The sequence below is a fragment of the Bombina bombina genome, chromosome 5 (genome assembly GCF_027579735.1).
Source record: "Bombina bombina isolate aBomBom1 chromosome 5, aBomBom1.pri, whole genome shotgun sequence".
NCBI classification, from domain to species: domain Eukaryota; kingdom Metazoa; phylum Chordata; class Amphibia; order Anura; family Bombinatoridae; genus Bombina; species Bombina bombina.
The window spans coordinates 805,773,083-805,799,486 of record NC_069503.1 but is presented as its reverse complement, the minus strand read 5'-3'; the positions used below and the strand labels follow the sequence as shown (position 1 = coordinate 805,799,486).

General features: G+C 40.0%; 1 protein-coding gene across 1 annotated transcript in view; it reads left to right on the top strand.

Moving 5' to 3' along the window:
- CIDEA (cell death inducing DFFA like effector a) overlaps window positions 1–26,404 on the top strand; it is an 84,460-nt gene that overhangs the window by 39,640 nt on the left and 18,416 nt on the right. Inside the window, exon 4 of the mRNA XM_053714906.1 lies at window positions 2,274–2,452. Within this exon, the coding sequence (XP_053570881.1) occupies window positions 2,274–2,452 (179 nt within the window). The remainder of the gene's footprint in view (window positions 1–2,273; window positions 2,453–26,404) is intronic.

The following is a 26,404-nucleotide window of genomic DNA, read 5'->3' as shown; positions in this document are numbered from 1 at the left end:
CCATCTCAGAGGGTTTTTCTCAGAGGATTGTCCTAGACAACCCGACGGGAGACTCTTTGGCCTGGTAGTTTGTACTCCCTGAGAGATTGTACAACTGCCAAAGCAGTTTGGGGTCCATTAGGAACTCAGTTGAGACCAATCTTCAATTCTCTGATGGCTTGGCCTCACCTGGGCCTCAAGGGAGAAATACAGAGTTCCTTAGCTATGGAAGAGGTGACTCGTGTTTTTCAGTTGGCGGAGTCTCACAATTGCCTTATTTCTGCCATCCACATCCCAGGGGTGGACCTCTGGGATACGGAATATCTGAGCAGGAAGACTTTTTTTTTATCCAGGGTGGGCCCTTCTTCCGGAAGTATTCATAAAAATGACTCTCAAGTCGTGAGTTCCGGAGTTGAATCTGATGGCATCTCATCAACATACATTTTAAAGATCCATTTCTGCAAACAAACATTTGAAGACCTCACTGCAACAACAATCCTACAGACTCTCTGCAAACATACATTTTAAAGATCCATTTCTGCAAACAAACATTTGAAGGTAAATAATCTATCTCCAATCAAGACAATGAGTGCATTTTATTTTTATATCTGTTTGGCTAATTTGGAATTGGGTTTTAACATTTCCCCTCTCCCAGCTACACCTCCCCCCCATACACCTATCCTTTATTAACAGATAGTTTTTCATTTAAAACTCTTTCTCACACAGACCTCACTGCAACAACAATCCTACAGACTCTCTGCACGCACTAGCCCCGCCAAGCCTCCCCTCTACCTCCCACCCTGGTTTTTACCTTAATATATAAACACCTAACAGCAATTAGGTGCAGCTGTCACTAATGATCCAGGTTAGAGACAATACTTCACACTCACAGCCTCTGAACTGACACTTTATCATATTCTGTTTCACTTTCCCAACCCTCATTTACTCACCACACATTTCACTCACTCTCAGTTTACACTGCCTTATATTAGACATATTTCCCTTCTCCCTCACCTTTTTTGTCCAATCCCTCTCCTTTAGATTGTAAGCTTGAGAGCCTCTCTACCTGTAGGCCACTTTGTATTTAAAGTGAACTACTAATGATTGTGCTCAAGAGCAGGGCATTCCTCCCCTTTTGTATAACTCAATTATTGCACCTACAACTGTAATGTACCCCAATATTGTACTTGTTTGTGTATTTAATGCATCCCTGTATTGTTCCATTATTTCTTGTATAGCGCTATGTAATCTGCTGGCGCTTTATAAATACCTGATAATAAATAAATAATCTAAACACTAATCCTAGGTGCGGATCTAGATCAAGGGATCCACAAGCTTTCGATTCTGCAGCGTGTTCCACATTCTCTTATTTTTCATGCTGATGAGTGGTCCTTCGTACCAAAATTGAAATTTCTTCCTAAGGTGGTTTCGGACCGCAGTATCAATCAGGAAATTGTTGTTCCTTCGTTATGTCCTATCCTTCTTCTCTACTTGGTCCTAGTTGCATTCTTTTCCAAATTTTAAAATTTTGATGTTTTTTGCCTCAACTGAGTTTTCTTTTAGGAGGAAATTTCTTCAAGCGGTGGTGCCTTCTGTTTAGGGCCACCTGTCTTGTTCTCCCTTCCTTCCATTCTGTGTTCTCTAGCTTGGGTATTGGTTCCCACTAGTAATTAGAATGTATTCTTGGACTCTCCATGCCATTGGAAAGAAAACAAAATTCATGCTTAACTGATAAATTTATTTATTTCCTGGCATGGAGAGTCCACGACCTGCCGTTAATTCGATTTTAGACGGTAGTGTTTTTGTATAAACCTCAGGCACCTGTATACGCTTGTGTCATCTTCTACTTCCATTTTCCTTTGGCCGAATGACTGGGGATTATGGGTAATGGCTGGCTAGGAGTTGAATTCCCACTAGTAATTAGAATTGGATTCATGGAATCTCCATGTCGGGAAAGAAATTTTTCAGGTATGCATAAAAAATGTTTTTGTTTTTTGTTTCTTGCACTTTTCGCTCTCCATTGAAGTCTGGGAAAATATGTTAATGTGTTTGCAATATTAGAAGTTTGTTTTCTGCGCACTTTGGGGTAAGCAGAATTTTTAATTTTACATTCAACTTGTAATACACGCACTACCCGACGCACGCATAATGAAATAGTAAAGTAAACGTGCGAGTGGGAAAGCTAATTTGCGCTCCACTCGTAATCTAGCCCAAAATAGGTTCTGTGGAGAAACTGGGTTGTATTGATGCTAACTTTTTTCACCATTTTTTTTTTTTTCTTGTGCCTTTTCTAGGAAAGAAATGCTGGAATTTCAACAGAGCAAATGAAGAAAGGAATAGCAAACATAACGCTGGATTTTTACAAATTAAATCCTAAGGACTTTATTGGATGTTTGAATGTTAAAGCAACTTTTTACGAAATGTATTCTGTATCCTGTGACATGCAGTGCCTGGGGGCTAAGAAAATCTTAAGGTAAGTAGAGAAAGGGATGCTTGCTGAGAGGAAAAATTGAGATAAGCGGGTTTGAGGTATTGTTAAAGAGACATGAAACCAGTGTTTCCTCTAAGACCACATTTTGTAAGACGGCAGCACTACTTCTTGCCATATAGTGCTCAAGAATACTCCATAGCAGATTTGATAATAGAAGTAAATTCAAAACCTTTTTTCTATTCTTATTGTGTGCTCTGAATAACAAAATAAGTGTTTTGGGTAACGTCCATTTTAAAGGGGTACTAAAATAAAAAAAAACTTTCATGATTTTGCTTCAAACAACATTACAATATACTTTGATTATCAAATTAAGTCTTTTTATGTGCACACTTTGAGGTAGCAGCTCCTACTGAACACGTGCAAGAGGTCACATTGTATACATCTAAGTCTGTGATTTTCTGATGGCTGCTACATGATACAGGGGTCTTGGAAATGGAAATGCATTTTGAAATTTGTCAAAAAAATCTTTCTCATTTTAAAATCAGAGTAAGTGCTATAGCCTTTTCTTTTCTTTCATAAAATGGTGAGAATCCACAAGACATCACATGTGGGATTAAAGTCCAGTCCTACTGGAGGAGGCAAAAACACCCCACAGTTTTAATCCCTCCCACTTTCCCATGATTCATTTTTTTGCCTACAGCAAAGAGGGTGGTGAGACTTGAAGTGTGGTGATCTACACCTCATTTTAAAAGGGTTCTCAAACTGATGTAAGACCCGATATCCTCCTCAGAAAGACTGGAATTGGACAGAGGGGTATAAATAAGTACATTGGCAGTGAGAATAAATCTGCCATGGGAGTTTGTCACTTCCCTGTTACAGGAGTTGCTGGGACTGGTACTGCAGCCGCCTCCTGTTGGTTGCTTTGAATACTACTTTCTTAGATCCTGTGTAAGTGTATACTACACAAGATCGGCTCTTCTACTGGAAGCAGATCCCCTGCAGCCTCGTAAGTACGGTAGAGTGAGTGCTGACAGGTAGCTAGGTACAGGCTATTAGCATAAATATGTACACAATTCACATATCCTTTGGACATAGTTACAAACACCACATAACACTTTGGGCACATTTACAGTAAAATTCAGATGCTGTCTTTTTAAATTTATTTTTGGTATTTAGTACATACCAGATTTTTGATTCTCGTTTTCAGCAGGCTCTCAAAAAAATAGTAACATTTCTGAAGCTGAGGAGCTCATTTTCAGAAGTTTCTGATCTTCCTTCTGTGCAGAGCTCAGTGAATTAACTTTTTCCCGCCAAAACTGTGCTCTGGTTTCTCCTTTCCCTCACAGATGGTGGCCATCTTTGATGAAACATTGCAAATTCTCATCAGTCTTAGAGTGGTAAGCACCCTATAACTAGAGATAGTAACTAGAGTTTTGCATATATTTATTTAACAGGTTTTTTTTTAACTCAAAGTAACATTTTTCCTGTTTTAAAGTACCCAATGTTTCTCTTGTTAAGTGTATCCAGTCCACGGATCATCCATTACTTATGGAATATATTCTCCTTCCCAACAGGAAGTTGCAAGAGTCCACCCACAGCAAAGCTGCTATATAGCTCCTCCCCTAACTGCCATACTCAGTCATTCTCTTGCAAGCCTCAACATAGATAGGTCGTGAGAGTCTGTGGTTTTTTATACTTAGTTTATTCTTCAATCAAAAGTTTGTTATTTTTAAATGGCACCGGAGTGTGCTGTTTATCTCAGGCAGTATTTGGAAGAAGAATCTGCCTGCGTTTTTCTTTGATCTTAGCAGACGTAACTAAGATCCATTTGCTGTTCTCACACATTCTGAGGAGTGAGGTACTTCAGAGGGGGAATGGCGTGCAGCTTTTCCTGCAGATAAGGTATGTGCAGTAAAATATTTTTCTAGGAATGGAATTGACTAAGAAAATACTGCTGATACCGAAGTAATGTAAGTAAAGCCTTAAATGCAGCGATAGCGACTGGTATCAGGCTTATTAATAGAGATACATACTCTTATAAAAATGTGTTTTAAAACGTTTGCTGGCATGTTTAATCGTTTTTTTAACGTACATTGGTGATAACACTGTAATGTTGGTATAGCTTTAAATGCAGTAAAAGCGACTGGTATCAGGCTTATTAATAGAGATACATACTCTTGTAAAAATGTGTTTTAAAACGTTTGCTGGCATGTTTAATCGTTTTTTAACATATGTTTGGTGATAAAACTTATTGGGGCCTAAGTTTTTTCCACATGGCTGGCTTAAATTTTGCATAGAAACAGTTAACTGAAGCTTCCCACTGTTGTAATATGAGTGGGAAGGGCTTAATTTAGCGCTTTTTTGCGCAGTTAAAATTACAAAATGAATCATCCAGATTCCCTCAGCAGTCCCATGAATACTACAGGACATTTCTAAAGGGCTAAAAAGACTTCCAAAATCGTTTATAGGGAAGGTAATCCACAGCTCTGCTGTGGCAGTTTGTTGTGTCTGTTTTTAAAAAACGTCTGTCGTTTTTTTTATCTGTTTTTTGCATTAAGGGGTTAATCATCCATTTGCAAGTGGGTGCAATGCTCTGTTACCTTATTACATGTACTGTAAAAATTTCGTTTGTTTTACTGCCTTTTTTCACTGTTTTTCAAATTTTGACAAAATTTGTTTCTCTTAAAGGCACAGTAACGTTTTATATATTTGCTTGTTAACTTGATTTAAAGTGTTTTCCAAGCTTACTAGTCTCATTATTAGTCTGTTCTAACATGTCTGACATAGAGGAAGCTCTGTGTTCATTATGTTTTAAAGCCATGGTGGAACCCCATCTTAGAATGTGTACCAGATGTACTGATTTCATGTTAAACAATAAAGATAATTTTTTGTCTTTAAAAACATTATCACCAGAGGATTCTGTCGTGGGGGTAGTTATGCCGACTAACTCTCCCCACGTGTCAGACCTTTTGACTCCCGCTTTAGGGATTCACGCTCAAATGGCGCCAAGTACATCAAGGGCACCCATAGCGTTTATTTTACCAGGGGATTCTGTCGAGGGGAAAGTTATGCCAACTAACTCTCCCCACGTGTCAGACCCTTCGACTCCCGCTTCAGGGACTCACGCTCAAATGGCGCCAAGTACATCAAGGGCGTCCATAGCGTTTATTTTACAAGACATGGCAAAGGTGGTGAATAATACTCTGGCAGCAGTATTAGTCAGACTACCTGAAATTAAAGGAAAGCAGACAGCTCTGGGGGTAGATACAGAGCATACAGACGCTTTAAGAACCATGTATGATACTACCTCACAATATGCTTAGTCTGTGGGTGATTTTTTTGACTCAGGGAAGATGATTTAACCTGATTCTGATATTTCTACATTTAAAATTTATGCTTGAGAACCTCCACTTGTTGCTCAGGGAGGCTTTGGCTGCTCTGAATGAATGTGTACAATCGCAGGGCCAGAGAAATTGTGTAGACTGGATAAATAATATGCAGTGCCGGTGTGTACTGATGTTTTTCCAATACCTAAAGAGGTTTATTAAATTTTTTTTAATAAGGAATGGGATAGACCAGGTGTGCCGTTCTCTTCCCCTCCTATTTTTTAGAAGAATGTTTTCTAATAGTTACGACCACACGGGACTTCTGGCAGACAGTTCCTAAGGTGGAGAGAAGAGTTTCTACTCTAGCTAGGCGTACCACTACCTCTGGCGAGGACAGTTGTGCTTTTTAGATCCAATGGATAAAAAATGTTTATTCAACAGGGTTTTTATCCTGCAGCCCCTTGCATACATTGCTTCTGTCACTGCTGCTGCGGCGTTCTGGGTTGAGTCTCTTGATTTGACAAGCTTATGCTAGCCAATTCCTTTGTTTTCTGATGCCTTGTTCATTTGACTAGACTAACGGCTAAGAATTCTGTTTTTTACTATACTGGCGCGCAGAGCGCTATGGCTTATATCATGGTCAGCTGTCGTGACTTTAATAAATAAGCTACTTAACTTTCCCTTCAAGGGCAGACCCTATTCGGGCCTGGCCTTTGAAGGAGATTATTGCTTATATCAATGGAGGAAAAGGTCATGCCCTTCCTCAGGATAGGTCCAAATCAAGGGCCAAGAAAGGTCTAATTTTCGTGCCTTTTAAAACTTCAGGGCAGGTGTGGCATCCACTTCCTCTAAGGCAAAACAAGAGGGAATTTTTGCTCAGTCCAAGGCGGTCTGGAGACAATCGGACCTGGAACAAAGATAAGCAGGCCAAGGAGCCTGCTGCTGCCTCTAAGGCAGCATGAAGGACCGGACCCCTATCCGGTAACGGATCCTATAGGGGGCAGACTTTCATTCTTCGCCCAGGCGTGGGCAAGATATGCCCAGGATCCCTAGGCATTGAAATTTATATCCCAGAGATATCTTCTGGATTTCAAAGATTCCCCCCCCAAAAAAGGGGAGATTTCGCCTTTCCAGTTATCTGCAAACCAGATAAAGGAGGCATTCTTACATTGTGTACGAGATCCATCCTGTTCCAAGAGAGGAACAGGGACAGAGTTTTTACTCAAATCTGTTTGTGGTTCCCAAGGAGAGGGAACCTTCAGACCTATTTTGGATCTAAAGATCTTAAACAAATTCCTCAGAATTCCGTCTTTTAAGATGGAAACTATTCGTACCATCTTAACTATGATCCAGGAGAGTCAATAGAGGACTACAATGGATTTGAAGGATGTTTATCCTCACATTGTGATTCATAAAGATCACCATTGTTTTTCAGGTTTGCCTTTCTAGACAGGCATTACCAGTTTGTAGCTCTTTCCGTTGGGATATCTACAGCCCCAAGAATCTTTATGGAGGTTCTGGGGTCACTTTGTCGGTCCTTAGGCCGCGGGGCATAGAAGTGGCCCCTTATTTAGACGACATCCTGATACAGGCGTCAAACATCCAAATTGCCAAGTCTCATACGGACGTAGTACTGGCATTTCTGAGATCACATGGGTGGAAAGTGAACAAGGAAAGAGTTCTCTATCCCCAATCTCAAGGGTTTCCCTCTTAGGGACTCTGATAGATTCTGTAGAAATGAAAATTTACCTGACGGAGTCCAGGTTGTCAAAGTTTCTAAATTTCTGCCGTGTTTTTCATTTCATCCGCGCCCTTCGGTGGCTCAGTACATGAATGAAATCGGCTTAATGGTAGCGGCAAGGGACATAGTACCGTTTGCACGTCTACATTTCAGACCGCTGCAACTATGCATGCTCAGTCAGAGGAACGGGGATTACACAGGTTTGTCCCCCTGTTAAACCTGGACCAAGAGACCAGAGATTCTCTGGTGACTATGTCGGGTCCATCTGTCCAAGGGTATGACCTTCCGCAGGTCAGATGGGACAATTGTTACAATAGATGCCAGCCTTTTAGGTTGGGATGCAGTCTGGAACTCCCTGAAGGCTCAGGGATAGTGGACTTAGGAGGAGACCTTCCTTCTAATAAATATTCTGGAACTGGGAGTGATATTCCATGCTCTTCAGACTTGGCCTCAGTTAAGCAACTCTGAGGTACATCATATTCAGTCGGACAATATACACGACTGTGGTTTACATCAGCCATCAAGGGGGAACAGAAGTTCCCTAGCGATGTTAGAAGTCTTACAATAATTCACTGGACAGAGACTCACTCTTGTCTATCAGCTATCCATATCCCAGGTGTTGAGAACTGGGAGGTGGTTTTTCTAAGTCGTCAGACTTTTCTTCCGGGGGAGTGGGATTTCCTCCGGAGGTCAAGACCAAGCAGGAGAGGGCTTTGGTGTTTTTGTCAGTGCCTGCGTAGCCACGCAGGACCTGGTATGCAGATCTGGTGGACATGTCATCCTTTCCATCACGGTCTCTGCTTCTGAGACAGGTCCCTATACCTCAGGGTCCTTTCAACCATCTAAATAGAATCAATCTGAGATGGACTGCCTGGAGACTGAACGCTTGATGTTATCAAAGCATGGCTTCTCCAAGTCAGTCATTGATACCTTAATACAGACATGAAAGCCTGTCTCTAGGAAAATTGAACATAGATATGGTGCAAATATCTGATTGTTATGAATCCAAGGGTTACTCATGGAGTAAAGTCTGGATTCCCAGGATATTATCTTTTCTCCAAGATGTTTTGGAGGAAAGGGTTGTCAGCTAATTCCTTAAAAGGGACAGATTTTTACTCTGTCTATTTTTTTGCACAAGCGTCTGGCAGGTATTCTAGACATTCAGGCATTTGGTCAGGCTTTGGTTAGATCCAAGCCTGTGTTTAAAACTGTTGCTCCACCATGGAGCTTAAACCTGGTTCTTAAGGTTTCTTCAAGAAGTTCCGTTTGAACCTTTTTTGTTCCATAGATATCAATCTTTATCTTGGAAAGTTCCTTTTGGGTAGCTATTTCCTCGACTCGTAGAGTCTCCAAGTTATCTGTGTTACAATGTGATTCTCCTTATCTGGTCCTTCGTACGGATAAGGTAGTCCTGCGTACCAGCCTGGGTTTTTTCCGAAGGTGGTATCTAACAAGAACATCACTCAAGAGATAGTTGTTCCATGCTTGTATCCTAATCCTTCCTCAAAGAAGGAACGTCTATTACACAATATTGGACGTGGTTTGGGCTTTAAAGTTTTACTTACAAGCTACTACAGTTTCATCAAACGTTCACCTTGTTTGTTGTCTATTCTGGACAGAGGAGAGGTCAAAAGACTTCAGCAGCCTCTCTGTCTTTTTGGTTAAAAAGCATAATTCATTTAGCTTATGAGACTGCTGGACAGCAGCCTCCTGAAGGGATTACAGCTCATTCTACTAGAGCTGTGGTTTTCACTTGGGCCTTTTTTAAATGTGGCTTCTGTTGAACAGATTTACAAGACGGAGTCTTGGTCTGCGCTTCATACTTTTTCAAATTTAACAAATTTGATACCTTGCTTCTTCGGAGGCTATTTTTGGGAGAAAGGGTTTCTTACAGGCAGTGGTAACTTCCGTTTAAGTACCTGCCTTGTCCCTCCCATCATCCGTGTACTTTAGCTTTGGTATTGGTATTCCATAAGTAATGGATGATCCATGGACTGGATACACTTAACAAGAGAAAACATAATTTATGCTTACCTGATAAATTTATTTCTCTTGTAGTGTATCCAGTCCACGGCCCGCCCTGTCACTTTAAGGCAGGTAATTTTTTCATTTGAACTACAGTCACCACTGCACCCTATGGTTTTTCCTTTCTCTGCATGTTTTCGGTCGAATGACTGAGTATGGCAGTTAGGGGAGGAGCTATATAGCAGCTTTGCTGTGGGTGGACTCTTGCAACTTCCTGTTGGGAAGGAGAATATATTCCATAAGTAATGGATGATCCGTGGACTGGATACACTACAAGAGAAATAAATTTATCAGGTAAGCATAAATTATGTTTTTTCTGATTCCTTCACAGCGACTTCAGACTTACATTGTGCCAATATGTGTGTGTTCCACTGAGGGTGTTAGCCCTTTCTGTGCCTGTTATACTATTTCTGTGCTGCTATCTAATTTTAGATACTTGCCTGTCCTTACTATTCTAAATCATTATGACGCAATTGAAGTCTTAGGTCTTAACACTGATCCCTTAGAAGGGCAATCTACTGATAATTTAACCCCTTCTCATATGTGTTTGCTATGTAAGGAAGTGTTGGTGTGCCCCCCTATTTAGCTTTGTAACCTATGTGCTGAGTCTGTGTCTAATGCTAGACAGGGTCATACAGTGTTGCATTTGCAGCAGTGTACTCAGGGATTTGTTACCCGCCAGGGTTATCCCCTGGACAGTTCTACAGAGCTGTCCCCTTAATTAAAACCATACATTCACTCTACAGTTTCACAACTGATTGCTTTTATGCCTCAGCCAGTTAAACACATGCAAAGGAGAGAAGAGACCCTTCACAGGCATAGGAGAAAACTCTGTTTAAGATCCTTGGGTAATGAACATAATTTCCTAGGGATACCATATAGGCTTTTGGTTTCGCTCTCCTCAAGGAAGATTGCTCCTGTCTCATGTTCCTCAAGATCATTTAAAAACCAGACCGTTTTTGGCATGTTTAACAGACCTAAAAGCCACGGTATGGATTACTCCAGTCCCCTTGGGGGAACAGATTCAGGTGTTGTTTTCAAGCCTTTTTAATTGTTCCAAAGAAAGAAGTGATTTAAAGGCTGAACTTCAATCTATTTCTGAAAGTTCTAACGTTCAAATTGGAGATGTTTCACAGTATTTTTACCTTCAGTGCAGGAGCATTAATTTATGTCTACCATAGACTTGAAAAAGGCCTATTTACATATCCCTATTCACATGGATCATACAAATATTTTAAGATTTGCCTTTCTTAACAGATATTACTAATGTGTGCTGCTCCCATTTGAAATGGCACCAGTACCAAGAATCAAACCTTCTCTTAGCTCTTTTGTCAGTAGTGAGAGCTAAGGGTTCAGCAGTAGCTCCTTACTTAGATTATCTTCTGGTATAGGTTGCTTCTTTCAAATGGCTCAGAAACATACAAACACAGTTTCTTCATTTCATTTGTTGGAAAATCAACCTCCCGAAAAGATTCAGATGCCGTTTCTTTTGCCAGAATCGACTTAGGTTTTTATTTTCAACAGTCTGTCTAAGAAGATCTCTTTAGACTGCAAGACAAGGCAATACATTATCTATCTTGGTGACATACTCGCCAATCGTGATTTAGAGAACCTCTGTCCTCCATCGAGAATTGGGAAGTATTTACTGCAGACGCCAGCCTACTGGGCTGGGTCGCAGTCCGAGGTTCTCAGTTCAGGGAGTTTGGTCTCCTTGGGACACAAGGTTTCAACTTCTTATAGCTTCATGCAATTTTCATGGCTATCCATAGTTGGCCCCTGTTAAGACTGGAGTCTTTTCTGAGGTTTCAGTTAGACAATGTCATAGTAGTGGCTTACATCAACCACCAATGTGGCACTCAAAGTGCCTTAGCAATGAAAGAGGTAGCCTGCATTCTGACTTGGGCACACCGCCATCATTGCATGATTCAAGCTGTTCACATTCCAGGTGTGGACAATTGAGAAGCGTCAATACCTTCACCTCGGGGGAATAGTCTTTAAATCAGGAGGTATATTGTGAATTGTTGGGGAAGGCCAGACCGTATGGCTTCTCACTTGAGTTACAAGCTACCCAGTACTGAGCGAGATCTTGGGACTCGCTAGTGATTTCCTGCTCATTCAGATCAAGTAAGAAACTTTGATTCAGGCCAGTAAGTCTGTTGCAAGACACATTTATCAAAGTCTGGAAAGTCTTTATTTCCTGGTGTGGGTCTAAGAATTACAATTGGAACATAAGCCAAATTTCTACCCTTTCAGTCTTGTATCACAAGAAGATTTCAAGAATTAAGCCTTTGTTCAAGATTCGGTCAGGATAAGACCAGTTATCAGGCCTACTTCCCCTCTGTGGAATCTTAACTTGGTTTCGATTGTTTCTTCAGACTCAGCCCTTTAAACCTATGCATAGTCTGAACATTCAACTGTTGTCTTGAAAGTTTATTTTCTTTTAGCCATTTCCTCATCAGAAGAGCAAGAGTGATCTTGTGATTCTCCTTACCTGTTTTTATCAGGATAAAGCAATTTTAAGAATGAACTAACTCTTTCTTTCATAAAGTGTTTTCTTCTAAAAACATCAGTTAGGAAATGTTAGTCCCATCTCTCTGTTCAGCTCCAAAAAAAACCCGCTAAAGAGAGATCTTAACTTGTCATTTTGGACCTTAAAGGGACGGTACAGTCAAAATTAATCTTTCATGATTCAGTTAGAGTATCTAATTTTAAACAACTTTCCTATTTACTTATGTTAATTACTCAGATTTGCTTTTTTCTCTTGATATCTTTTATTGAAGAGTAAAACTAGGTAGGCTTATAAGACCTCAGGAGTGTGCACATGTTTTTAGTAATCTATGGCAGCAGTGCTTTGTAACATTGTATAACAAATATACAAATAATGTTGCAAAGCACTGCCATAGCTCACTAAAGACACGTGCACATGCCTAAGCTCTTATGTGCCTACCTAGTATCTTATGTGCCTACCTAGGTATCTTTTATCTTCAATAAAAGATACCAAGAGAACAAAGCAAATTTGATAACATAAGTAAATTTGAAAGTTGTTTAAAATTACATGCTCTATCTGAATCATGAAAGTTTAATTTTGACTTTACCATCCCTTTAATTTTATTTTTAGGCCACTAAAGAATTCAGAATTTCTTTTTCCTTGTTTTATCCATTTCTCAGGTCCCCCCAATGCTACAGAAAGCTACTGCAATCACCTTGGCGGCGTGTCTTAAAACTTTATGTAACGTACCTAGTTTCGGGGAATAATCCCCCTGAATAAATTACGGCTCATTCTACCAGAGTAGTCGCCACTTCTTGGGTTTTTAGAAATTCAGCTTCCATTGAACAGATGTGCAAGGCATGACTTGGTCATCTTTTCATACCTTTAACAAATTCTACCATTTTGACACGTTTGCGTCTTCTGAGGCTGCTTTTGATAGGAAAGTTCTGCAGGCCTCAGTACCTGTCTAGTACCTCTACCTGCCTTAACTGTTTTAAACTACATATTGCATGGTGGTGGTTTTGAGGGCTTCACAGCTTAAGTATAGGATCCCACATGTGATGGCTCATCAAGTCTCATTTTAGGAAAGAAATTAAAATGTATGCTTACGTGATAAATTAATTTCTATGATGATGGTGAGAGTCCACAAGACCCATCCTTGTTTTGTTCCATAAAAGTTGGAGGCAATACCAGTTTGAACTTCTTTTTTTTTTTTGTTTATAATCTTTTATTGAGATACTTAACATTACAAAATAAAGAGCATGTACATAAACAATGAGTATACATTTTAGAAACAAATTGTCATAGGAGCTGAATAACTGAACAGCATGTTTGCAAATCTACGTAGACAATAAGAGTACAAAATTAGCAAATATTGTGGTAAGACCGCTAGTTAATATAGATATTGCCATTGTCTAAATTGGCATTCTATGAGATAGCTCTCAGGAATCAGTGCTTAATTACTTTGATATAGCTGCTAATACACAACATAGGTTAACAACAATAATATAGATAAACATAATATAATGGTATCTCGTTTTATGCAATGTTGGTATACCTCCCAAACAAATCGGGGTCACTCTTGTACCCAAGTAAGCAGAATTGACATATGGGAGGATCTCAAAAGATAATAACAGTCACTTTTGGACCACTGATAAAATTAAGTTATCTAGCTTCTGATATATATTGTTAAATATTATACAACAAGTGAAAAGATCAAGCAACGTGAAATATCAGCTAATCTGTAAGTTAGGGAAATAGAATGAAAAGTTATGGTTGGATGGTAGTAGTTAAACTGTTATGGGATGGGTGTAAATGTTTGAAAACCTCATGAAAGGGTCCCGGCTCCATGTTATGATGAAAGTTGATTACACCTAGTTTTCTGTTATTGGGGCATTTGGTTAAGATGACATTGGGTATAGGGGTAGTCATACCACAGGATATTCCAAAAGAAGAGCTATTTTTATGTATTATAAAGAAGGTAGGTACACCCACATAGAACAGCTGAATGGTAATAAGGTTAATATATTTTAGCTAAAAATTAAGAACTAGCTTGGTTTTATATGAATATATAGTCCTAACTCTGTAGTATAGCGTTGGTTGTTTTAACTAGTGAATTCAGCAATCTTATTTGATATGGCATACTATATGGGGGAAACTCTAAAAGTTTTACGAATAAGAGCCAAGTATCTTAAGGGTAGGTGTCCACCAGGGGTCCCTAGGTGTAGTTTGAGGAACTGTTAATTTATGGCATATTACAAGGCTATTGAACATATAAAAGGAAAAACAATTTTTAAATACCTTAGATAAATAGTACAACTGCACCATAGTGATAATACTTCCAATAACTCACTGAATATTTATATCTACATTAGCAGTTAAATAAGAGGAGAGGGGAACATGAATAGGGACTACTAGTATGCAAAACAGTTATAATTTCACTAAAACTGTAGCTTAATAGTCACCCTGTCAATGGAACATAACATCTCATTACCAATGTAGGAAAGCATATTCCTCAATATAGAAATCAAACTGGTGGGTCAACTTTAATACTAGCATATAAAACTTGAGAGAGCTATACATTCCCATCAGATGGGTTCAGGTGTGGGATCAGCATCGAGGTCACCCTATTCCAGTCCGAGTAAAGGTGAGATCAAGGCTAGAACAGTGGAAATGGAGGTTCAGTTATTGCAGAAGAGAGCGTCCTCGTGGGTAATGTCCCGAGTGCATCAAGCCCACCAGTTCTAAGGAGCAGCCAGAAATATGAGTCGCCAGTATCGTTCCAATTCGATCTAAGCACAAGAAGGAGGGTGTAAAGGTGCTAATAATCTTCTTGTTGATGTGTTTTCCTATCTTTGGTCTTGGACTGTCGGCTGCATCAATCCAGACGATTAGCAATCTGCCTTCTAGAATGGTCTCGTACTCAGGACTCAAATCATAGCTGCAGGACTGGGGTTTTGTAATGTCCGGATGAACCGATTAGGAACTGGTGGCCTCAGATGTGGATCCTCTGTAAGCAGCATGTGGTATTGGGCTGGTTACGTTGTAAAGGCTAATGGTAATGGGGTGGTGTGCATGCGATCGTGCTCTGCTATAACCCCCATAGCCGGTTCTATACTCTCTGTCTCAGAAGATCGGGCCCCTGCTAAAGCTATTAGGTCAGTGAAGTTACTATCCATTTTTTGGGCCATGGTGGTCAGGAGGTCTTGAATCTTCTTATGGAGCATCTCACCCATATTTATGTGTATTCTACCATCCATTGTCAGCAGTTGAAGTTGACCTGCTTTACCTGGCATACCGAGGGGTACTAGGGTTGATGAAATAAGGCCGCCGCCTCGTCTAGCAAACTGCCCAGATTAGTGTTCCTTTGATTGCTGTCGTCACCAGAGTAGTGTCAATTGAATCTGCAATGTTTCAATTAGTGGCTTCTGCAGTTTAGCATTCTAATTTCTCATTAGTTTGTTGAATTATCTGCGGATTATCTGTTAGGATTCAGTAGCTTCAAATTTTGCGACCGGCTATGGCTGCCGCATGGACACGCCCCCCAGTTTGAACTTCTTTTACCCCGCTTTGCCTCCTACTTTCTTATTTCTTCCTTTCTCTTGGCCATATATATGACTAAGGAATCATGGGAAAGGGGGAAGGATTAAAGCTCTGTTGTGTGGGGTGTTTTGCCTCCTCCTGTAGGACTGGATTTTAATCCCAAATGTGATGTCTTGGGGAGTCTCGCCATTTTTTTTAATATAATTTTTTTTAATCCTGTTTGAGGCCACTCTCACAATGACATCACTATTATAAGGATCATAATCTGATCAGAATAGCATAGGTCAATATTTGAGGCCAGCTAGTGCTCAAAAAGTGTTATATAGATGGCCCCATATAAAGGCTCCAAAACCAATTGGAATTTGAAAAACTGTCTACTGTGATCAGGGTCAAGATTCTTAGGAGCAAGTTGTATAGGGCATCTCTATCAAATAGTACTATAGTGCAACTCTTAGTCACATATAGGCAAGGAGATGTAATAAATGGTTGACACAATGGTATTGGGCATCTCTACTATAAGCTCACTGCTGTTTCATGCCGTCCTTGTTCCATGAGACTCGGCAAATGTAGGGAGCAATGTCTACAATCTCCTGAATTAGCATCTCCTTTGGGTACATTTTCACATCTCTCTCTTTCTCTCTAGCTATATGTGTGGCTGAATATAGAGGAGTGATCTTGAATCTGGTAGGACTACTCATGTGTGGAAACTAGGGAAAGCCACACCTGTCATTCTGAAACCGATCCTCAGCCATCACTTGTTTCTTGGCACATGCCACAGCTCGACAAAGACGTTGCATAAATTTTGCTCTAGGCTCCAGAAATGGTCTTGCAAAATCTGGGTTATCTCGAACCCCCATCCATCTAGTGCATTCATTTATTATATTGAGAAAGTTTAAGCTTGCTGCAAAAACGCTTCCTCTTTAGATAGCTGCGTTTGCAATTGCGGTGGTTAAAGCTTTCTAAGCGAGAGTTGCTCACTTCATATCAGTGTTAAAGGTAGGGGGATGTTGAGGTTTTCCCTAGCTGGGCCACAGAGAACCTCAACGGTCTAAACTGGACAGCAGGCAATACAGAAATGGAGATATCAGTTGATATTGTAAATCATGTAGAATCCTAATCTACTCGCAGACATGCCTAGGTAATTTACATCTATTATCAATACGTTATAGCTACGTGCTTGCTTACCGACAACAAACCTGGAAAGGAAACGTTCTCTATAATATTCAACAACGTATGAAAAGGCAAAAGGTACATACTAGCTAACAATGCCAAACTATACTTTATAACAAAAATACCCATATCAAGGCAAATACTTTATCAACAAGCACATATTTAGACAACTCTCCAAAAGTAGGAAAAATGTCTTTACAAAATTTGTCAATTAAAAGAAAACTACAAATTGAAACACAGGATGTGTGTATAAATGTGCAGTATGTATAGTTGAAGTAAATGTGCTTTGATTTCTTTCCATGTTGCCAGCAGTAAGTAAATGTAATTGGCTGAAACTTTAGAAATCACGGTAGAGCCTACATTGTCCATAGTGAAAACAAAGATATGACAGTAAATTAACCCATACTAGCACACAATCTTACTGGCAGAGGCATTAAAGGACCATTAAATACTTTAGAATTGAATAAATTGACAAATGTACAATAAAAATAACATTTATGGTTGGGCGTGTCAGGGCAGCAGCCATGATTGGACGCAATACAGGCAGCTGAACATTGGAATAATACATTTCGATGTGTATTATGAGGAATACTTGACATCCAGTACTTATAATACTTTGCCTAGATTATGTTACTTGCCACTTTATCATGTTCCGTTTTTGTCTCACATTTTATTTGATTCAAGGTTTTCTGAGGGAATGTGCAATATTCTTTAGTTATTCTGTACTCACTACTTTACATTGTAGCAGAGTGTCATTTCTTCAGTGTTGTCACTTGAAAAGATATAACAACATATTTACAAAAATGTGAGGGGTGTACTCACTTTTTTGAGATACTGTACATGCAGATACACACACACACACACACACATACATACAGATATGCACACACACTTATACATGCAGATACAGAAACACATGTATACATACAGATACACACAACATAGCTTACACTTATACATTCCACTTATACATGCAGATACACACAAACATTACATAGCTTACACTTTTACATGCAAATACACACACTACATAGCATACACTTATACATGCAGATACACACACACACTTATACATGCAGATACACAAACACACACACACACACACATACATGAAGATACACACACACACACACACACACATACATACAGATATGCACACACACTTATACATGCAGATACAGAAACACTCGTATACATACAGATATGCACACACACTTATACATGCAGATACACACACACACACACATACATACAGATATGCACACACACTTATACATGCAGATACACACACACACACACACATACATACAGATATGCACACACACTTATACATGCAGATACAGAAACACGTGTATACATACAGATACACACATACACACAACATAGCTTACACTTTTACATGCAAATACACACACTTATATATACACACACTACATAGCATACACTTATACATGCAGATACACACACACTTATACATACAGATACACACACACACTATATCATATATGGGTATCTATAATTAATTGTATGGGGTCCTGGGGTTGGCAAGCACATTAGCTGCCAGTCTGAGCCTGACACTGTTCATTACCCTGGTGTTAGCATGCTCATTGTATATAAAAATGAATGCATTCTAGTATTCTCACCAGGGGTTAGAAATCATCACTACCAGAGGTTAGAGGTCACCATTACCTGAGATCAGAGGGTATACAGCCTTCTTACTCCTGCTTAAAGGGACAGTCTACACCAGAATTTTTGTTTTAAAAGATAGATAATCCCTTTATTACCCATTCCCCAGTTTTGCATAACCAACACAGTTATAATAATATTCTTTTAACCTCTGTGATTATCTTGTATCTAAGCCTCTGCAAACTGCCCCCTTATTTCAGTTCTTTTGACAGACTTGCAGTCTAGCCAATCAGTGCCTGCTCCCAGATAACTTCACGTGCACGAGCACAGTGTTATCTATAGGAAATACGTGAACTAACCCTCTAGTGGTGAAAAACTGTTAAAATGCATTCTGAAAAGAGGTGGCCTGTAAGGTCTAAGAAATTAACATATGAACCTCCTAGGTTAAGCTTTCAACTAAGAATACCAAGAGAACAAAGCAAAATTGGTGATAAAAGTAAATTGGAAAATTGTTTAAAATTACATGCTCTATTTGAATCATGAAACTTTATTTTGGCCTAGACTGTCTCTTTAACCCACACACCATTCCTTTTCCACAGGGAATCTAACAGGTATCTAACCCTGAGAGAGAAAAGTCAGCTGCTTCTGAGTATGGGCCCAATCGAATTAAAAAAAAAAAAACAAACAAACTTGGAAACAAAAAATTGCACCCATTGTATGTAATTAAAATGCTTATTTAACAGCAGCAAATAAACATGCTGATATTTTGGGGGGTGGGTAAGTAAAATATGTTTAAATTGTTAATAGTTCAGCAAGATTTGTTGTTTACATAGTACTCTTGTTCATTCGCTGAAAGGGACAACTCCAGTATGTAGAGTACAGGAACCTGCAATCCCAAAAACAAAAAGTAGAGTTTTTCAGTGCAGTAATAAAAAAGGTATATTTTAAAATTCCATGTTTTACTTATAAAAGTGCCCTTTCAAGTGTGCCTATTTTTTTTATAAAGATTGACACTTTTTTCCATATTGGTATTGATACTAATATCAAATCTTTATATTTTATTACAGTAGCATTTATGGGTATCTACTATAATTGAGTTACTGGGTGTTTAAAGGGACATTGAAGTAAACATTTTATTCACCATTAAAATTTAAATTACGCATAATTTAAAAACTTTGAAATGCACTTTATTTATATTGCCTTCTTTTTATGTAATTTAATTCAGAAAATAGTGGTGTATTCTCCATAAAGAGGCTGGAGTGCATTCCACGAAATACAGAACCTTGACACTTGTGCATAATGCACAGTGATTGTTTGTTTATATCTGCCTCTAATTGGCCACAGCAAAGGTATTTGAAATAAACAAGTCAAGAAGCTTTTCAAAGGGTGTGTCCATAGCTTGCAAAACAAATGCATATTTTCAAACAAAATTTAAGTTTTCAGTGCTTTAAAAGCATTTATTTTGCATGTAGATCTTTTGCAATGCAGTGTATATTTTCTGATACATAAATACAAAATTGATTTGAATATCCCTTTACTAGATATGTTCAGTTATGACTTTTCATTTTTGAAGTGCAGATATAATTAGAACAATGAGTTATAGCGCTATCTGTTTGCATACTTTTGATCCGTCCATTTCCTGTTAGAGACTTCCTTCATGTTTACCTCACAGTATAGGAACTGTCTGACTTGGTCTTGCTTGTGGAAGCACTGACCAGCTGTTCTGCAAAAGTTCAACTGTTTCATGTGCAGTTGTTTCCTAAGCTGCACCTGTCACATTATAATACCACGTGCAAGGCTTACTATTGCAGTAGGAATAAACTACAGATGCCATGTAGCAGAAACTCTGTAAAATCTCATTTCCATTGCTAAATAACTTATATCACTTTAAAACTAGCTGAAATGTGTTACACTCTCTATTAGACTTCAGCTGTAATATTTACTGTAGATTCCATCTTACTTTATTTACCTGAGTACTGACTTAAAGGGATAGGAAAGTCAAAATTAAAATGCCAAGAATCAGAACGTTTTATTTTAAGACACCTTTAAAATCACCTCTATTTTCAAATGTGCTTTGTTGTCCAGTTATCCATTGTTGAAACTGAATACGCACATATCCTACACGAGTGGGAGCTATCTAGGGATTGGTGCCTGCATACATTTGTGTCTTGTAATTGGCTAACTAGAGGTTTTCAATTAGCTGCCAGTAGTGTAATGCTGTTCGTTAAGCAAATGATCAAGCATATTTGATTATGTTCTATCCAAATCATGAATTAATGTTTTGGTGTTTCTTGTCCCTTTAAGAAAAATGTAACATTATTAAAGCAGTTTATTTTTCCACAAATGCAGCTGCCATTGACTAATGGCATTAAAAGGGACTTTATAAATCAATTGCTGCTTTTTAAAATATTTGGATACAAAAAATTGTGTTAAAAGCATTTAAAACTGCCATTCTGTTAATGTAATGTTCATTGTTTTGAAAAACACCTTGAGAATCCTTTTAAATGCTCTCTTTTGTTGTGACCAATTACAGGTACAGATATCACTGAAGTTATTTGCTTATCAAGCAATCACTGTACAATATGTTGAGGCTCAAGGTTCTGAATACCATAGAATGAACTCCATCCTCTCTGGGGGGAGAGTGGAAAGCAGGGTGGCTAAAACATCTGATTTTTTTTCTTTTAAATCCGATAATTAATTTTCTCTTGTTAAGTGTATCCAGTCCACGGATCATCCATTACTTGTGGGATATTCTCCTTCCCAACAGGAAGTTGCAAGAGGATCACCCACAGCAGAGCTGCTATATAGCTCCTCCCCTCACTGCCATATCCATTCATTCTCTTGCAACTCTCAACAAAGATGGACGTATTTAGAGGAGAGTGGTGTATTATAGTTAGTTTTTTAACTTCAATCAAAAGTTTATTTTTAAATGGTACCGGAGTGTACTGTTTATCTCAGGCAGTATTTAGAAGAAGAATCTGCCTGCATTTTCTATGATCTTAGCAGAAGTAACTAAGATCCATGGCTGTTCTCACATATTCTGAGGAGTGAGGTAACTTCAGAGGGGAATGGCATGCAGGTTTTCCTGCAATAAGGTATGTGCAGTTAATATTTCTCCTGTTAAGTGTAGTCAGTCCACGGGTCATCCATTACTTATGGGATTATAACTCCTCCCTAACAGGAAGTGCAAGAGGATCACCCAAGCAGAGCTGCTATATAGCTCCTCCCCTCTACGTCATATCCAGTCATTCTCTTGCACCTAACTAAAGATAGGACGTGTGAGAGGACTGTGGTGTGTTAAACTTAGTTTTTTATTTCTTCAATCAAAAGTTTGTTATTTTAAACGGCACCGGAGTGTATTGTTTGTTCTCAGGCAGCATTAGAAGAAGAATCTGCCTGAATTTGTCTATGATCTTAGCGGTCGTAACGAAGATCCACTTGCTGTTCTCGGCCATTCTGAGGAGTGAGGTAACTTCAGAACAGGGGATAGCATGCAGGGCCCACCTGCAAAGAGGTATGTGCAGTAAATTATTTTCTAAGGAATGGAATTGACTGAGAAAATACTGCTAATACCGATGTAATGTAAGTGCAGCCTTAAATGCAGTAGTAGCGACTGGTATCAGGCTGATATGTATGTATGTATACTCTGAGGTATTTCTGGGGAATGGAATTTCACTAAGAAAATACTGTCAATATTAAAGTAATATTTGAGCCTGCACTGCAGTGAAAGCGACTAGCAGCAGGCTTATTAATAACACTTCATAATTTTCAATTTTTAAAACGTTTACTGGCATTTTAATCGTTTTTTTCTGAGGTACTTGGTGATAAAACTTTATGGGCATGATTTTTACCACATGGCTGTCGTTTTTTTCTGAATAAAAACAGTTTACTGAGCTTCCCCACTGTTGTAATATGAGTGGGAGGGGCCTATTTTAGCGCTTTATTGCGCAGTAAAAATTTAGTCACAGTCTTCCTATTTCTTCCTCCATGATCCAGGACGTCTCTACAGAGCCCAGGGGTCTCCAAAACTAGTTTTGAGGGAGGTAATCAGTCACAGCAGACCTGTGACAGTGTGTTTGACTGTGATAAAAACGTTTATTATTTCAACTGTTATCCGTTTTGGGTATTAAGGGGTTAATCATCCTTTTGTTGGTGGGTGCAATCCTCTGCTAACTTTATACATTTTCTGTTAAAATTTGGTTGTTTTAACATATTTGGTTCATTGTTAATTCAACTGTGTCACATTTTTATGTTTCTTAAAGGCGCAGTAGCGTTTTTTATATAGCTTGTAAATTTATTTAAAAGTTTTTTCCAAGCTTGCTAGTGTTATTGCTAGTCTGTTTAAACATGTCTGACACAGATGAATCTGTTTGTTCACTATGTTTAAAGGCCAATGTGGAGCCCAATAGAAATTTATGCACTCAATGTATAGATGTTACTTTGAATAAAAGTCAAACTTTATATGTTAAAAAAATATCACCAGACAACGAGGGGGAAGTTATGCCGACTAACTCTCCTCACGTGTCAGTACCTTCGCCTCCCGCTCAGGAGGTGCGTGATATTGTGGCGCCAAGTACATCAGGGCGGCCCATACAAATCACTTTGCAAGACATGGCTAATGTTATGACTGAAGTACTATCTAAATTGCCAGAATTAAGAGGTAAACGCGATCACTCTGGGGTAAGAACAGAGTGCGCTGATAATAGTAGAGCCATGTCTGATACTGCATCCCAATTTGCAGAACATGAGGACGGAGAGCTTCATTCTGTGGGTGACGGATCTGATCCAAGTAAACTGGATTCAGAGATTTCAAATTTTAAATTTAAGCTTGAGAACCTCCGTGTATTACTAGGGGAGGTATTAGCGGCTCTCAATGATTGTAACACGGTTGCAATTCCAGAGAAAGTATGTAGGCTGGATAAATATTTTGCGGTACCGGCGTGTACTGACGTTTTTCCTATACCTAAAAGGCTTACAGAAATTGTTAACAAGGAGTGGGATAGACCTGGTGTGCCCTTTTCACCCCCTCCTATATTTAGAAAAATGTTTCCAATAGACGCCACCACACGGGACCTATGGCAGACGGTCCCTAAGGTGGAGGGAGCAGTTTCTACTCTGGCTAAGCGCACCACTATCCCGGTGGAGGATAGCTGTGCTTTTTCAGATCCAATGGATAAAAAGTTAGAGGGTTACCTTAAGAAAATGTTTGTTCAGCAAGGTTTTATATTACAACCCCTTGCATGCATCGCGCCTGTCACTGCTGCGGCGGCATTCTGGTTTGAGTCTCTGGAAGAGACCCTTAGCACAGCTCCATTGGATGAGATTATGAACAAGCTTAAAGCCCTTAAGCTAGCTAATTCATTTATTTCTGATGCCGTAGTACACTTAACCAAACTTACGGCTAAGAACTCCGGATTCGCCATTCAAGCGCGCAGAGCGCTGTGGCTTAAATCCTGGTCAGCTGATGTGACTTCTAAATCTAAATTGCTTAATATTCCTTTCAAAGGGCAGACATTATTTGGGCCCGGCTTGAAAGAAATTATCGCTGACATTACTGGAGGTAAGGGCCATGCCCTGCCTCAAGACACGGCCAAACCAAAGGCTAAACAGTCTAATTTTTGTGCCTTTCGTAACTTCAAGGCAGGAGCAGCATCAACTTCCTCCTCTCCAAGACAGGAAGGAACTGTTGCTCGCTACAGACAGGGCTGGAAACCTAACCAGTCCTGGAACAAGGGCAAGCAGACCAGAAAACCTGCTGCTGCCCCTAAGACAGCATGAAGTGAGGGCCCCCGATCTGGAAACGGATCTAGTGGGGGGCAGACTTTCTCTCTTCGCCCAGGCTTGGGCAAGAGATGTCCAGGATCCCTGGGCGTTGGAGATCATATCTCAGGGATATCTTCTGGACTTCAAAGCTTCTCCTCCACAAGGGAGATTTCATCTTTCAAGGTTATCAGCAAACCAGATAAAGAAAGAGGCGTTTCTACGCTGTGTACAAGACCTCTTACTAATGGGAGTGATCCACCCAGTTCCGCGGTCGTAACACGGGCAAGGATTCTATTCAAATCTGTTTGTGGTTCCCAAAAAAGAGGGAGCCTTCAGACCAATCTTGGACTTAAAGATCCTAAACAAATTCCTAAGAGTTCCATCGTTCAAAATGGAAACTATTCGAACCATCTTACCCATGATCCAAGAGGGTCAGTACATGACCACAGTGGATTTAAAGGATGCCTACCTTCACATACCGATTCACAAGGATCATTACCGGTATCTAAGATTTGCCTTGCTAAACAGGCATTACCAGTTTGTAGCTCTTCCCTTCAGGTTAGCTACGGCTCCAAGAATCTTTACAAAGGTTCTGGGCTCTCTTCTGGCGGTACTAAGACCGCGAGGCATAGCGGTAGCTCCGTACCTAGACGACATTCTGATACAAGCGTCAAGTTTCCAAACTGCCAAGTCTCATACAGAGTTAATTCTGGCATTTCTAAGGTCGCATGGGTGGAAGGTGAACGTAGAAAAGAGTTCTCTATTGCCACTCACAAGAGTTCCCTTTCTAGGGACTCTTATAGATTCTGTAGAAATGAAAATTTACCTGACGGAGGACAGGTTATCAAAACTTCTAAATGCTTGCCGTGTCCTTCATTCCATTCAACACCCGTCAGTGGCTCAGTACATGGAGGTAATCGGCTTAATGGTAGCGGCAATGGACATAGTACCATTTGCGCGCCTGCATCTCAGACCGCTGCAATTGTGCATGCTAAGTCAGTGGAATGGGGATTACTCAGATTTGTCCCCTCTGCTAAATCTGGATCAAGAGACCAGAGATTCTCTTCTATGGTGGCTTTCTCGGCCACATCTGTCCAAGGGGATGCCCTTCCGCAGGCCAGATTGGACGATTGTAACAACAGACGCCAGCCTTCTAGGTTGGGGCGCAGTCTGGAATTCCCTGAAGACTCAGGAGGAGAGACTCCTTCCAATAAACATTCTGGAATTAAGAGCAATTTTCAATGCTCTTCTGGCTTAGCCTCAGTTAGCAACTCTGAGGTTCATCAGGTTTCAGTCGGACAACATCATGACTGTGGCTTACATCAACCATCAAGGAGGAACAAGGAGTTCCCTAGCGATGATGGAAGTCTCAAAGATAATTCGCTGGGCAGAGTCTCACTCTTGCCACCTGTCAGCGATCCACATCCCAGGCGTGGAGAACTGGGAGGCGGATTTTCTAAGTCGCCAGACCTTTCATCCGGGGGAGTGGGAACTTCAACCGGAGGTGTTTGCCCAACTGCTTCATCATTGGGGCAAACCAGATCTGGATCTCATGGCGTCTCGCCAGAACGCCAAGCTTCCTTGTTACGGATCCAGGTCCAGGGACCCGGGAGCGGTGCTGATAGATGCTCTGACAGCACCTTGGGTCTTCAACATGGCTTATGTGTTTCCACCTTTCCCGATGCTTCCTCGATTGATTGCCAGGATCAAACAGGAGAGAGCATCGGTGATTCTAATAGCGCCTGCGTGGCCACGCAGGACCTGGTATGCAGATCTAGTGGACATGTCGTCCTGTCCACCATGGTCTCTGCCTCTGAGACAGGACCTTCTGATTCAGGGTCCTTTCAAACATCCAAATCTAATTTCTCTGAGGCTGACTGCATGGAGATTGAACGCTTGATTCGATCAAAGCGTGGATTCTCGGAGTCAGTGATTGATACCTTAATACAGGCTAGGAAACCTGTTACCAGGAAAATTTACCATAAAATATGGCGTAAATACTTATATTGGTGCGAATCCAAGAGTTACTCATGGAGTAAGGTTAGGATTCCTAGGATATTGTCTTTTCTACAAGAAGGTTTAGAAAAGGGCTTATCTGCTAGTTCGTTAAAGGGACAGATTTCAGCTCTGTCTATCCTTTTACACAAACGTCTGGCAGAAGTTCCAGACGTTCAGGCTTTTTGTCAGGCTTTGGCTAGGATTAAGCCTGTGTTTAAGACTGTTGCTCCGCCGTGGAGCTTAAACTTAGTTCTTAACGTTCTGCAAGGTATTCCGTTTGAACCCCTTCATTCCATCGATATCAAGCTGTTAAC